This window comes from Somniosus microcephalus, chromosome 34, assembly GCF_052327205.1.
Source record: "Somniosus microcephalus isolate GS21.2 chromosome 34, FLI_Smic_1.0, whole genome shotgun sequence".
NCBI classification, from domain to species: domain Eukaryota; kingdom Metazoa; phylum Chordata; class Chondrichthyes; order Squaliformes; family Somniosidae; genus Somniosus; species Somniosus microcephalus.
The window spans coordinates 19,246,100-19,262,220 of NC_141020.1; the positions used below are offsets into that span (position 1 = coordinate 19,246,100).

At 43.0% G+C, this 16,121-nt stretch overlaps 1 protein-coding gene across 11 annotated transcripts in view; it reads right to left on the bottom strand.

Moving 5' to 3' along the window:
- Nucleotides 1-16,121, bottom strand: part of LOC147096861 (ryanodine receptor 1-like) — a 461,451-nt gene that overhangs the window by 80,541 nt on the left and 364,789 nt on the right. For 4 of the 11 annotated variants that reach the window (XM_085973551.1, XM_085973557.1, XM_085973553.1 and 1 more), the window contains 4 exons: nucleotides 14,575-14,648; nucleotides 14,136-14,153; nucleotides 10,287-10,307; nucleotides 1,305-1,385 (listed from right to left, as the gene is read on the bottom strand). In XM_085973551.1, the coding sequence (XP_085829677.1) occupies nucleotides 1,305-1,385; nucleotides 10,287-10,307; nucleotides 14,136-14,153; nucleotides 14,575-14,648 (194 nt within the window). The remainder of the gene's footprint in view (nucleotides 1-1,304; nucleotides 1,386-10,286; nucleotides 10,308-14,135; nucleotides 14,154-14,574; nucleotides 14,649-16,121) is intronic. The other 7 variants (XM_085973559.1, XM_085973558.1, XM_085973556.1 and 4 more) reach the window with 2 other exon arrangements.

Here is a 16,121-nt window from a genome sequence, read left to right on the forward strand (position 1 = left end):
TGCATGTGTGCAGAGGTAAGTGTGTGAGGTGAGTCTTAAGTGTTTTAAAAGCTTTACTTACCTTTGCTTCTTCCTCCAGGCTTCATCCCTTCAGGTCTCGGGAGTCCGTCATCTCACCGGCAGAGAAAGCAGAATGGCCGCTGCATTCTCAAATGCATCAGCCTTCTGCTTTCTGCTCAGGGCAGATCTCTAAGTAAACCCGTGTCCCAGGACTCAACTTAGAAGACGGATTGTCAGTGTTTGGCAGCTTCACAGATCTGTCAAACGATGACAATTCATCTGTCAAAAGCTAGACAGATGAAGCATCACTCGCTGACGTTACCAGAAACCGGCTTTCGCTTAATGGGCGGGCTTAACAAGGTCAATCAAGGGAAAATAGCGTGTTGGCCAGACGTCGATGGAGCCGGGACTAAAACCCGAGAAGCAGCAGTCTTGCCTCCATCACGTCCCCATTGGCAAAATCACCCCCAAAGTGTCCAGGTAACTCTCCCCCTCCCTGATGCATCGCAATGTCTGCACCTCCTACTCCAGCTCAACAACTCTGAGCTGAAGTTCCTCGAGTTGCAGACACTTACTGCGGATGTGGTTGCTCGGGATCTCGCTAATCTCCACAAACTCCCACATGCTGCAGTTACGACACACCACCTGCCCTGCCATCTCTAACCTTGTTTTATTAATTAATTAATTCGTTAAAGCTTTTATTCAATCGATATTTTAATTTTATCTAGTTTAAGTTATTAATTTAATAAGTACTAGCAAGTTAGTTTCTCGGCTCTTAATTTAACCCCCTTCCCTAACTTAGAGAGCAAAAAAAAAAGCTGTAATACTCACCAACCAATCACCTACCTGCTCTCCTGTGACGTCATTCTTTGATTTTTTGGGTTGTTTTTCCAATCGGAGCCTCGTCGCGGTCACTGCTTTAATTCAGGTCCGCTCTCGGGCCGCTCTTTATCTACAACTCAAATCGTTCATCTGCTATCTGATCATCAGCAATTAATTTCTTATTTTGTATTTCACGTTGCACACTTGATTCAGAAGTGTTGACCAGAGGCCCAATTTGTCGCATCTTGGAAAGCGCCAAGTTAGAAGTTGTTACAAGTAAGCTATTTAAAATACAGTAACTTAAAAAAGTGAAAGTATAATTTAAAAATTACCAGAAAGAAAACTTATCCCAAAGAAATTCAACCTTGAAAGACTTAAACATTGGTTTAGAAGTGAGGAAGAAATGCTTAGTTTTCTGCACGTAAAACTCTTTGCTGAAAGAATGATAATGATGATAATGTGGAAGCACGAATATTGTATACCATTATTGTGTCCTTCACAGAGCAACTGCAGGAACCTGAAAAGATCTTGAGTAAATTCATCGTCTGACATCACCTTCTCACCTACACAGAAAGACAAGTCATTATCCTGCAGCAGAAACACACACTTGAGAGCGCCATACAAGAAATTAGCATCTCTTTTCAGTAAGCTATTGTTAGTAATGAAATCGTGCACAGAATTATAATGGCTTCAGTGTCAAACCTTAGAAATGTATGTGGTGACTACATTGTTGAGGTGAAACTAACCTACCTACAAGCACTTATGAAAACCAGAAGAAAACTTACCTTCTTTGTTTCAGCCATTCCATAGGTCTAGTTTCCCTGAATGCAGACAATGATAGCACTGGCTGCCTCAGAGAAAACCAATCTTCCAGCGGGGACCTCAAGCGGGCACTAGGCCCTTTGTTTGCACATGCAAAGGGGCTAACACCTGCTTCAGGCGTGGGTAAAGGACACCCTCTTGTTTGTCCTTACCCAATATGGTGAGCGGTGCACTTCCGGTTGGAAGCGTGCACTTCCTGCCCGCTAATTTGAGAACTTAGGATGGTGTGTAGCACCTGAAAAGCGGGGGCTAAGCAGCCCAATTTTTAGGCACCCGCGTTTGATTCCTGGTTTGCGCTGAGTTAGTTGGTCTCAGCACAGGCGGGGGCACTACATTTAGCCTCAGTGACCCCACGTGAAAGGGGGGGGGGGGGAGCGGCAAAAATATCAGCCAGGGTTCATGATGTTGATTGCTATTCATTGATTCCCACTGCAAATACGCATACATAGATGTTGGATGGGGGAAAACATCAGGCTTGGTTGTGCTATCACCTATGGTGCCACTCACTGTCCAGCCTAGGCCAATTGGGCAAAGCAGTGGAGGGTAGCGAGCAGCCATGGAACCGGCTTATCTTTGCCTTCAGAAGAGAAGGGAAGAAAACTGAGGGGAAATAAACTGCAGTTTAAAAGAAATCTACTTTTGATAAACTTCAATGTAACTTGCAATATAACTTTCCCACTACTACGATCTGATCAGCTCTACACATAAATTTCCAGTGGTCAATTAACATGGGTGGCGCCAGTCTGTCCCTGCCTCCTGCTTTTGTCTTGGATGCAACAGTTTGTGGAACTGACCTGTAGGTTGGCTCCGTCTGCTGTAGCTGAAAAGTAGAACTGGTCATGCATACAGCCCATTGGTGTGTGCACAATTTCCCTGTTTTTCCACCACACGTTAGTTTACAATCCACCATTGCTTGCCCTGTCTAACTAGAACCGTGACCAGCCTGATATGTAGGTCAGCTATTAGATAAAGAACCAAAGTCACACAGCAGGTAAGTTTAATTGTTTTCATCAAAAGCAAATACTGGGGTAAGGTTCACAAATATAAGTTTTGAGACACTTTCAGGGGTGGGGGAGGTATATGTAAGTCAAAATCTCAACCACAAATCTGTGCACTTGTTATCTGACACAACTGTTCAGATGTTAACTGTATTCATACCTCAACAACAACCAGTGAATTAGTAATTTGTTTAGAAACAAATTAGGACTGAAATGTACATATATGAGGGGTCTGGGACAATTATATTCTTATGGTTTAATGTTTAGAAACTGCGCGAGCTTCCCTCTCATGGCTTATGTTTACTGTTGTAGTTTATGATGTCATGTGTGGTTGATGATGCCATCCCATTATTATGTTATCACCTTAATGGCTTCCTGACTCTCTGCATTGATTTCAAAATCCCTCAATGGCTTCACTCCATGCTACAGGAAACTTTTTTTTATCCGGCACGGACGGGACCGACGTGGTGCCGGTTCATCAAAAATTCCGGATAACCGAGCGCTATAGTAAAAGATACGGAGCGGAGAGCTCCGTATAAAGCAACAAACCCTGTGCTTCAGAACAATGGCCACAAGTTGCAAGCGTCTCTGTAGCTTAGCAACAGCTGCAGCCACACCCTTGCACAGTAACAAATGGAGGAAGGCAAGTAATAAAAGTTACCTGAACCTACTCCTGAATTTTGCCGGTTAACCGACATTTCCGGTTATTTAGGTGCCGGTTAATCGAAAGTTTCCTGTACCTCTACATCACAGCTTGCAATCTCCTCTCTTCTGACCTGTGGATCTTGCTCTGCTCCACGGCTGGCACAGTCTTCAGCTATTATGTGCTGTGATCTGGAATCTTTCTACATCTCTCCCCATTCTAAAGGGCATCTGAAAACCTCTCGCTTTGATCATGGCTCCAAATGCCTCCACTAACTCTTCTCTCAATTCCTGCGCTTGGTTTCCAATTTCCTCACTCTTCAAAAACACCAACAAAACACTTTGCAACGATTCATTAGATCAAAGGCATTTTATAAATTCAAGTAACATGCCAGACTCTGCGTTATCCTAATTATCATGTACTTCTATTTTTTTCTAATCCCTAACAGTTTCCTGTGACAAGGTGAGATCAGACACGAAGAAGAGGTGGCACGCTGTTGAAGATGGAACTATAAGAGGAACACGGGCTGTTTCACTGGCACTAGCTCTGTTCTTTGTACATTAGTAACACTGATAATGTTAAGAAAATCACTTCAATAAGAAAACGTTAAAAGAAAATCTGGGCAAAATTTTCATCTGAAATGGAACATAATCCCTGGTGCAATTACAACACGAGTGCATTGTAGTTGCCACTTGGAAGTAAAAAATAATGGATTTCTCACCTATAGCTTAATGGACATCATTCTTCAAATGAAGGTATAACCCAAATACAGATAGGTTGCCCAACCCATCTGGGAAAGTAGAATAGCAGGCCGATTTAAACTACAGACCAGACTTGTCAAACTTTCCCTTTCCCACCAAATAGGAATGCAACCCCCACAACCATCCTCAGCTTTTCTGACAATAGGAGGCCATCCAGTACAAGGTTCAGAAGTCCCACTCCCCAAGTCCCACTCCCCAAGTCCCACTCCCCTCACGACAGAATGAACCTTTCCAATTAATTAGATATCAAAAACATTTTAATAATTATTCTTATTCTAAACAAAACTGCACTATGCGTAAGATGAAGCACACAGTAAGTATTTATATACGAGGAGCTGATAACAGAAAGCCTAGACAGGGCCAAAGGTGAGAGGGGTGTGATGTATGGGATTCTTTAATTTGAGGAATGATTACTACTACACCTAAAGTTGAATCTACCTTCCTTCAGTTCTTATACTCCAAATACCATAGGGGACCTCTACTCAAGCAGCGTGGCATCAGGAGGTGGGCAGGCCAATGAGCCCAATTTCAAACTGCATACGAAGGCTGCTGTGCTCGATAAAGGTATGTGGGTTACTTCATGGGGCCACTCTGCAGATATAGCTCAAATAACCAAAAGCTGGCACATCATTGCCTCTGTCTTAGTAAAGTGTCCGCTGGTAATACTGGGGAGCTCACCCGTGAATTCATTAGATCTCAATGGATTCAGCCAACCAGTGCATCAGGTCTAGGAAGAGGGGAGCCCAAAGTCCCAACTATATGAGACGTACAAAGATTCTACATTTCCCCTTGGTGGTAATGTTATTGTCATGATTTTTAAACGATGTTTTTAAAAAACTACTTTTTAAAACACCAATGGAATTAAAGTCAACATCCAATGTTCTTATGTTTTCATCATCCATTTTGTTATTCTTAAAAGGTCAATTTTTCCCAATGCTCTGTGCTCAGTGGAAGGGACTCCAACCAGTGTTAACATTGGGGAACTGGAATAAAAAAAGTCATTTGTTGCAATCTCTGTCAGCAGTGACCACAAGGACTGTCCTGACACTGCCAACCTTTCCTTTTGCAGGTAGAGGAGCATAATCTGAATATTAGGGATTTATACTTCCTACTAAAAGCAAAATCGGTGGCACACAGTTGGACAGCTTATCTAAGCCCCCGCCACAAACTCCGTTCCCTAGCCCGACTCCATCCCTCTTCCCTGGCAACTGTCCGAGGCAGAACCAGACCGCTTGCAACCTTGGTGTCATACTTGACCCCGCCATGAGCTTCAGACCACATATCCGCGCCATCACCAAGACTGCCTATTTCCACCTCCGGAACATCGCCCGACTCTGCCACTCCTCAGCTGATCTGTTGCTGAAACCCTCATCCATGCCTTTGTTACCTCTAGACTTGACTATTCCAACGCACTCCTGGCCGGCCTCCCATGTTCCATCCTACGTAAACTTGAGCTCATCCAAAACTCTGCTGCCCGTGTCCTAACTCGCACAAAGTCCCTTTCACCCATCACCCCTGTGCTTGCTGACTTATATTAGCTCCCAGTTAAGCAACGCCTCGATGTTAAAATTCTCATCCTTGTTGTCAAATCCCTCCATGGCCTCGCTCCTCCCTATCTCTGTAATCTGCTCTAGCCCCACACTCTCCGAGATATCGGAGCTCCTCTAATTCTGCCCTCCCGATTTTAATCGCTCCACCATCGATGGCCGTGCTTTCAGCTGCCTAGGCCCTAAGCTCTGGAATTCCCTACCTAAACCTCTCCGCCTCTCTTTCCTCCTTTAAGATGCTCCTTAAAACCGACTTCATTGACCTCATCTGCCCTAATATCTCCATGTGGGGTTCGGGATCAAATTTTGTTTTAGAACGCTCCTGTGAAGCGCATTGGGATGTTTTACTAGGTTAAAGGCGCTATATAAATACAAGTTGTTGTAGTAAGGCACTAACATTATAGTAGTAGAAGTATTCTGGGCATCATCAATGTGGAACATGCGGTCCTTTCCTCATCTCTGGGGTACTGGATGAAAAGAAATGGTAACTTCCTTAACAGGTCAGATTCCACGATCACCTCAGGCTGGAATTTAGGAAGTGGATGAAAGACACTCATGGTCTTCCTGAGGTATGGTGATTCACCGATTAAAGCATGGAACTCACCCCTCTGGCTGAGTAGTAGCTCCGCTGTTATAAGTACATAAGGAAATTCAAGGACAAGAAAAGGCCATTTGGCCAATGCCTCCTGTACCCAAGCTCTTCCATTATAGCATCCAACTGCATTCTGAATGTTTCTGAAGATCGACAGCCCTGCCTTTAGATTATTCCAAACATGCATTACATTTGGCCTGTTTCATATATCTGTTTAAACTTAATTTCACTAATTTAAATTATGTTCTCCGATTCGACTTTCTATTCTGGGTTTACCACTTAAATTTTTGCATATTTCGGTGAGGATTCCCTGTCCTTTAACTGCCTTTATTTTGAGATTGTATGGCTTGAGCATCTCCATTCCTTTCTCTTAGTGGATGTACTTTACACTGGGGACCAGTGCCGTTTGTCTCCGTACCTTCCCCAGTGCATTGTATACGTTTATGTTAGGGTGGTGACCAGAACTGAATGTGATCTGATCAGTATTACAGTATAAAGGCTTAACATAATATCAGACGCTGTGCACTGGATATATATCCTGATCTTTAACTTTCAATCGGTACAGCAGCCATAAAGTGACAAAGGTGGTAATGTCTATTACTCCCTGGTTCCTTAATTCTCCTTGTAATGATTCAATTCTATTCACTGTGCTGAAATGGCCCATAACATTTCAACCAAGTTCAATATTTGTTTTAAATTGTATGTGCCTCTTGTAGGCTCAATAACAAAACCAATAAGTTCTTTTATCTCTACTGTTTCCTCTATCTTTACTACTACTTCTTTCTCAGTGTCATCAGCAAATTTAATGAGCTGACAGATCATTTTGATAGCCAAGCCACTGAAATAGATTAGAAACAAAGAGATAAGCACAGACTTCTGTGGGATCCACGCAACACCGACACCCCTCTCCCCCCCCCCACAGCCCCTCCCCACCCCCCCAACACAGGTTGACTTCACACCTTACAAGTATTTCCTAGGGTGGGAATGAACAAAGTCCCAACAGGCTTGCTGTGATACCCTGGAGCCAGTTACTATATCTGCTCCGTCCACTGAGGGATCTCTGAGGTGCAGTGGAAGGTCAATGCTGGAACGTAGGAAAACACCACTGCAAATCACGTTGGCAACTTTTGTGATGCACTTATTTGTTAAAATAAAAAGACCACTTTGTAATTATATATTGTGCCGAGTTTGGTGTGTCATTTTGGTGTCAGATAGATCAGACTTTAAGATGGCAAGAGCTGGTATGTGAGGAACAGGGCAAGGAAGTCAGAAAGTGTGTGGAATTGTCAAGGGTTAGGGGGCGATTTTGTGAATGGAGGTGGGACTGCTGCTCGTCGGGTTTTAGTCCCACCTCCATCGAGTTGTGGCCAACCCACGCTATTTTCCCTTGATTGACCTTGTTAAGCCTGCCCAGCGGGTTTAGCAGGCCAATTAAGGGAAAGCCGGTTGCAGAGCACATCAACGTAGGACGTGTCATCTGTCAAAAACTTTTGACAGATGGATTTTCATTTGACAGCTCCGTGAAGCTGTCAAACAGTGGCAATCTCTGCAGTTTGAGGAGGTCTTGCATACAAAACCTCATCAACCTTCTTTCTTTTACAGAATTGAGATGTTTGTTGCATTGGAGAATGCAACGGACATCTCTCATCTGCAACACGGAGGTGCGAGACACTCCGTATAGAAACCGACTGAAGCCTGCAGGAAGAAACAAAGGTAAGTACACTTTTAAAAACACTTAGGACTTACCTAAAATACTCACCTCTACAGTCTTGCACCCATCACTTACCTTCACACCACACTTTTGCACCCCCCCTGACCCCCGCAGACCCAGTACTCGCCTCGGTGACCCTGGCAGGTTTTGGTGCAGTCGGGAAGCCCGCACTTGTGAGGGCAAAAACAGGATAATCCTATTTTCTGCCGGTTACCCACCTGGCAGTTAATAGGCTTTAATCCCTTCCCGCCTCCAAGGAGACGGGACCCGGCGCGGGGTGGCAACCCGGCTCCTGGGAAGATGGCACGCAGGTGGGTTGGGGGCGGCTTTGCCACCCGCCCCCAAATTCTGCCATTTTCCCGGCAGTCCCGCTTCCATACCCGCCTCCACGGGGCTGAGAAAATCGCCCCCTTAGCAGTATTTGAGGATGGACTGGTTTGTTATTTTCCAGTCCTGTCAATTACAGGAAACTTTACTGTGTGCATTCTCTGTATTGCAAAAGCCACAGCTGGCTTATGAATCTTTGGAAGGTTTAACAGTGAGATGAGGAGGAATTTCTTCACTCAGAGGGTTGTGAATCTTTGGAATTCTTGACCCCAAAGGGCTGTGGACGGTGACTCATTGAGTATATTCAAGGCCGAGATAGATAGAATTTTGGACTCTAGGGAAATCAAGGGATATAGAGTTCGGGCGGGAAAGTGGAATTGTGGTTAAAGATCAATCATGAATGGCGCAGCAAGCTAAATGGGCAAATGGCCTACTCCCGCTCCTAATTCTTATGTTCTTGTGGTCATCATTGTTGACCTCTTGGCTGTTTGTGGACTGTTCTGAGTCCCACTCCACGGTCATGCCTGTTTGCAAAGCAAAAACATGCAGCATACAGCAACTTTTGCAGAGATTAAGGGTTGGTGGGCTGTATTCTAAGGTTCCGGGACTGGCCCAGAAACCTGAAGCATGTTTGAGGAGATCAGTTGGTATGGTCTATCAGTATTGTCACAGAATGCACCTCATTGCATCTATGCTTTGTTTCTGTCAGTAACTGCCACGTAGGTTTCATAACCTAGTGCTGCAAAGGGTAGCCCTGGCCTCCCAGCAGCTGACCTGCTGGAAAATGGAGATCTGGTATCTCAACAAGTCCCTTCTTTAATCCATTTCTTTGGCTTAGTGGAGGATTTGAGTACTGCAGTGCACCGTAGCCACTTGTTCCTACCAGCAATTATGGGGGGTGAATTTCAACCTCAGTGGGGGCATGAAATGTGCTGGAGCAGACTGGCTGCCCACTTTACGCCTCGCACAAATTTTCCTTTCCATTGACCTCAACGGGATGGAACATCAAGCAGGGTGTTTAACAGGCGGCCGATCCCCTTCTGCCCTTTTGATGCCACCACCAAAGTAGAATCTCATCCCATAGCACGATCTCAAAGCAGAAATTAATTGCATACCATACTGCACACCAAAATGACTGTCCATTAGCAGGCAGACAATATCTTAGTGAACCAATTGTTTTTTTAGTTTTTTTTTAACATCTTTCCTGATAATGAATTCAATTCAATTTCACAACATGGCATTGCGGGATCTGAACTCACAACCTCTAGCCTACTAGTTTAGTACTGTATCCACCACCTCACTGCTCCACTGAAAACGGATCAGCCACTTCAGGTAGCTGATTGCGGAATGTAATGAATGAGCAACTCTATTTTCTCCATTTGCGAGCTACCACTTATATATACAGTATATTAATGAGATAGCTGCACAGATGGTTTGCGCTAGTGTCATTTTCTTGACTCTTTCAGTGACGGTTAAGGTAGCAGATGCAGCAGACAAAGCAAGAACATTATCACACGGATAGGTTTCTCTGCCACTAAAATATTTAGTTGACTGCCATTATGCTAGTGATATAAATCCACCTTCTTCCAATACGAAAGCAGCTTTTAGCTGGCATAATCACATCTAAGGTCCGATCTGCAGTTTGCTTAGTTTTTAAATTGTGGAGATGTTGGGGTTACTTATACAAAAGAGGTTAACCCTTTTTTGTCTCGATCAGGCGACCCCTTTTTTTATAGCTTCGAGGAAACACAGCGGATGCACTGACAGCCACTAACTCTACATTTGCACTAGCTGCTGGAATCAAAGCAGACTTGGCTTGGCCGAAATTGGGTTGTGCCATTCTGCTGAAGTGAAAATTTAGCCCACTGTTTCTCAATATTAAAAAAGGACACATAAGTAGCCACTCAACATGAATGGGGATGAATTAATTACAGACAGTATTAATCATGGATATATGAGGTAATATCTACTCTATGGAGAATGTATAAGTAGATGAGTGAGAGTTCCGAAAATAAAAACACACAATGCAACAATCCTTTTACTGGCAATGCTCATCAACATACCAGAACTGTTTTGTTTGCCTTCTGAAAAATAGATTAACCAATAGGGGGTTAAACAAATTAACTACTGTACTTTTAGTACTCATCAAATCATTTAAAATGTCACTGCCTTCTCACAAATGCGTTTAAAATAATTCCAGTGTTAATGTTAAAGCATACACACGCACACACACACAATCAGTATTCTGCAGATGTTAAGTACTCCACTCACACTAGAAACTCTCATCTGGAAATGCACTGGGTCTTGAGAATGTTCAAGATTATCAAATGTACCAAGCAAAGTCAGACAGACATTCATTCAAAGTATTATTGAACATGCATCACAGATCTTCATGAACCAAAAAAGCAACTATCTGATCAAAATAATGAGATGGAGATTTAAAAAGATCAAAATCAATAACCCTCTTTATAGTTGTTTATTTTAAATGCAATGTTAGTTTTGAAATTCTATACTAATTGACATAATTTTTTTTCTGCCACATAATCTTGCTTTGCTTTTCAGGGATTCAGTACTTAAGTCCTTCACTAATTTTGAGAAATGTGTTCCAGAAATGTCCGTTCTGTTATCTTTCCATATAAAACAATTTTTTTTATTTTAAAATCGCATTGAAAACTATTGGAATACTATTGTGAATGGGAAAGCTAAACTGCCTTTTTATTGTAACTACCCGATCCATTTTCGTAGACAGACATCTGTCATGTTTTAGTGACGTCCTCAGACTCGTGTCCAGACTGAGCCACACAGACCAGAAAGTCCCCAAATTTAATTCATAGTAACATAGAGATAGGAACAGGAGTAGGCCATTCGGCCCTTCGAGCCTGCTCCGCCATTCAATGAGATCATGGCTGATCCTCGTCTGAGATCATAGCTGATCTTACCAGTTCAGTACCCCGTCCCCGCCTTTTCTCCGTAACCCTTAATCCCCTTAGCCTTCAGAAATATATCCAATTCTCTCTTGAAAATATTTATTGAATTAGCCTTCACAGCCCTCTGTGGCAGGGAATTCCACAGGCTCACCACTCTTTGAGTGAAGAAATTCTTCCTCATCTCTGTTTTAAATGATTTGCCCGCTATTTTTAGACTGTGGCCCCTGGTTCTGTGCTCCCTGGCCATTGGAAACATTCTCTCTGAATTCAGCCTGTCCAGGCCTGCCATAATTTTATATGTTTCGATGAGATCCCCTCTCAATCTTCTAAACTCCAGTGAGTACAAGCCCAAACTATTTAATCTCTCTTCGTAGGTCATTCCCGCCATTCCAGGTATCAGCCTGGTGAATCGCCGTTGCACTCTTTCCATGGCAAGAACATCCTTCCGCAGATGGGGCGACCAAAACTGTACACAATACTCCAGATGCGGTCTCACCAGCACCTTGTACAGCTGTAGTAAGGTATCCCTATTCCTATACTCGAACCCCCTTGATATGAAGGCCAACATACCATTTGCCTTCTTAATCGCCTGTTGCACCTGCATGCTCTCCTTCAGTGACTGGTGCACAAGAACACCCAGGTCCCTCTGCACTTCCCCATCTCCCAATCTATTGCCATTTAGATAATAATCTACCCTCCTGTTTTTACCCCCAAAGTGGATAACCTCGCATTTATCCACATTATAGTGCATCTGCCACGTATCCGCCCATTCCCCCAACCTGTCCAAATCGCACTGTAGCCTCCTGACATCCTCATCAGAGCCCACCCCTCCTCCTAGTTTAGTGTCGTCAGCGAATTTGGAAATATTGCATCCAATTCCCTGATCCAGATCATTTATATATATTGTGAACAGCTGGGGTCCCAGGACAGATCCTTGCGGCACCCCGCTGGTCACTGCCTGCCACTCTGAAAACGAGCCGTTTATTCCAACTCTCTGTTTTCTATCCGCCAGCCAGTTCTCTATCCACGTTAATACTTTGCCCCCCAATCCCATGAGCCTTAATTTTGCATGACAATCTTTTGTGTGGAACCTTATCGAAGGCTTTCTGGAAGTCAAGGTACACCACATCCACTGGCTCTCCCCCATCTATTTTACCAGTTACTTCCTCAAAAAATTCCAGCAGATTAGTCAAACACGATTTACCCTTTGTAAATCCATGTTGACTCTGTCCGATCCTTTCCCCATTTGTCAAGTGCTCCGCTATTTTATCCTTAATAATGGACTCTAGCATTTTGCCCACAACCGATGTAAGGCTTACTGGTCTATAATTCCCTGCTTTCTCTCTACCCCCCTTTTTAAATATTGGGGTAACATTAGCTACCCTCCAATCCACGGGTACTGTTCCCGAGTCAATGGAGTTCCGGAAGATGATCCTTAGAGCATCTGCTATCTCCAGGGCCACCTCCTTAAGTACCCTAGGATGTAGTTTATCAGGCCCCGGGGATTTGTCGGCCTTCAGTCCCCTCAACTTACCCAACACCATATCCCTAGAGATACTAATTTCTGTCAGCTCCTCCCTCTCATTAGTCCCTATGTTTGCCGATATTCCTGGGAGGTTATTTGTGTCCTCCTTTGTGAATACAGAACCAAAGTATGAGTTTAATTGGTCTGCCATTTCCTTATTCTCCATTATATATTCTCCCGAATCGGACTGCAAGGGACCGACTTGGGATTTTACCAGTCTTTTCCTCCTGATATACCGATAAAAGCTTTTGCAGTCTGTCTTTATGTTTGCTGCAAGTTTACTTTCGTATTCTATTTTCCCCTTCCTGATTAATCCCTTTGTCCTCTTTTGCTGTATCCTGTACTGCCCCCAATCTTCCGGTCTGGTGCTTTTTTTTGCCAGTTGATATGCCCTTTTTTTTGATTTTATGCTGTCCCTAATTTCCCTCGTTATCCACGGTTGAGTCACCTTTTTAGGTTTATTTTTATTCCCAACCTGTTCTCGGCTAGCCGGAGCACTACACCTGGCTTAAGTGAGGTGTAGTGATCAGAACCCCGGAAATATGGGTTTTCTAGAGGTCCTGTCGAATTTAACAGTAGAACGTGATTTAAATTTTTGGACATCATTTCTCAGTCGCAGAGTATGTTAGCGGCCCACATCTCCCCCTCCCCCCCACCTCCCGACCACCACATCTCAACCCACCCTCGATTTTTGAAATTTTAACCCCATCGCCTGTCCTGGGGGTTAAAATATGTCTCACTTGGGATTTTTAAGTATGAAGAATTAGTTACATTTTCCTATTGTGACTGCAATAAAGAAGTGCACTCTGCTCTGGAGTAAAAGATGTGGACGTCAGCCGCACTGTTCCCCAAATCGTGGGCTCCTCACCTGAATATTCCATGGGGAAAATATATATCCCCAGTGGAAGGGATAGAAAAATTAGTCAACCCAGGCCATTGTTGTTTAACCCCATGGCTGGTTATATAGTACAACTAATAGAGATCCGAGAGTAAGGCTGCCCAACTACCCTCTCAGCTGGAGAATGGTTTGTCATGTTGACAGAAGGAGGAAAAACTTTTAAAAAAAAGGCGGGGGGGAGAAAATCTAGATCTGAATGATTCACATAATTTCACTATGAGAAGAAATAGGTGTGTTATCTGTTTAGGAGCTTAGAAAAAACAACTTTGCACCAACAAAATATTGATCGTCACTTAGGAATTTTGTGTTGTGAGCACGGTGTTGCGAATTGACTTGTACAGGTTTTGTCTTTAATGCTCTGTTCATACTGGGCTGCTTTCCAGAAGCAGCAAATTAACATTGAGAGAAAGGGTTTTCAAATCCCAGTTATGGTATCTGGTCGGGTTTGCACTGCATACATTTACCAAGCAAGGGATCGGGGCGGGGGGGATCAGATGCTGTTTTGTTGGTTTTGACCTGCACGTGAAAAAAAACAAGACAAAAAACCTAAACAATTATTTACCACTTTCACGTTTGATGGCTGTGGACCAGAGAAAAGTGAAAAAGAAAAAAGGACGAAAAATGAGTTAAAAAAAAATAGGAAACAGAAATCCAATCACAATCATTCAATAAATATTACTGAACCAAAATCAACTGAAACAATTAGAAACTAGAACATGCTGGTTAATTCACTGATTTTCTACTAAGTTAGAAAATAAAACAAATAAAACTCAATAAAGCAAGTGAAAAAATTAAAGTAAAATATATTAGGATGTTGGGTATAGCTCGGTGCCGAGAACAGATCCTGCACTACGCCAATGTTTTTATGCAATTTCAAGGAGAACGTTTCGTTATTTCCTCCTATTTAAACTTTTGTTTCAAGGATATATGTTTGTTATTTCCTCATTTTATTTCTTTTTCAAACTCACTTATTAATTGAGTCATAATACAGAGCTACTCACTGGTTCCATCTTCTGTGACCATTCCTAGGCCTTCAGCCTTATTCTGCCTTTCAAAGGCATTGAGGTCCAGCACACTGTGAACAGATAAGTTCCACAATTGGTAAGACACAGGATTTCAAGATGGCGACTTCTTGTTTACCCTGAGTTTCACCTTAGCAAAATCAATGAGGATGGTAAAAAAACTTTGAAGATTTCATTATATCAAAGTTTCTGCTCCTGACCTGGCCCTGCTCTCTGGTGTTACAGTTTTTCTTGTTATTGCAGTGGAAACAATAGATCCAAGCATAGTCTCAGATTAATATTTGAAGAAGAGAAGGATACAGGGCTATGGGGAGCGAGCAGGGTAGTGGAATTCGATTGGTCTAGCAAAGAGCAATCACAGACATGATGAGTGAATGGCTTTCTGTTCTATAAACATCTATGGTTCGATAAAATAAGAAATATGTTACATCTAACTCCACATAAATTCTTATTTTCTAATGCAATCATTTCAAGGCAACTGTCTAGACTGTAAAAGACTGGATATATCGGTTTTATTCAGTGACATTCTTTTGACTGACTAGAAACATATTGGCCCGTGTTTTCCGATGCCTACGGGTGTGTATGCGCTGTGTAAATTTTTGTATAAAATATTTAATTTAATGTAATTTTAAACTCATTTTAAAAACGGGATGGTTTTTAAAAAATGTATTTAATGTTTTAGTGTCTGTTTGGTGTGATCTCCATTCATATATTTAACAGGCCGACGTGCTCCCAAGGACACTTGCGAACTACATGCACCCCTGGGATACGTGGGCCCTGCGCATTTCGACTGTGGAGAGGCCCAGGAGCGGAAGTGTCTGGACCTCAGGAGCCCTCAGGTAAGTTCGTAGTTTTTTTTCCGATAGAAGGCATCCGCATGCAGGAAGCCTCCTATCAGAAGTTACGGGCCATTATCATGCTCTTATCCAAGATTTTAAGGAGAAGTTTAGATCTACCATAGTACAACATGCATTTCAAATCAATTTGCCCCCAGAGTTTTGTTGCTTAATCCTGTTGATGTAATTAAAATCAATCCCAAAAATATGAACGAATATAGTTTATATATGTGCCAGTGAAACCAATCCTTGCATCTTACAAAAGCAAGATAGTGCGGATGCTGGAAATCTGAAATAAACACAGAAAATGCTGGAAATACTCAGGTTATGCAGCATCTGTGGAGAGAGAAACAGAGTTAATGCCTCAGGTTGTGACCCTTTGTCAGAACTGGAAAAATATGGAGATGTAACAGGTTTTAAGCAAGTATAGGAGGCAGGGAAACGGAGGGATGGGGAAGAAAGAATAAAAGGGAAGGTCTGTGGTAGGATGGAAGGCGGGAGAGATTAAATGACAAAAGGGATGATGGCACAAGGCAAAAGGAGATGGTAATGGGACAAGTAAAGAAACAAAAGATGGGTCGGGAGGAGGCGTAAATGGAAATCGCAGAATCATCAACAGCTGCTGTCCGAAAAAATGGGGGCCGAGGTTATGATCTGAAATTGTTGAACTCAATGTTGAGTCCAGAAGGC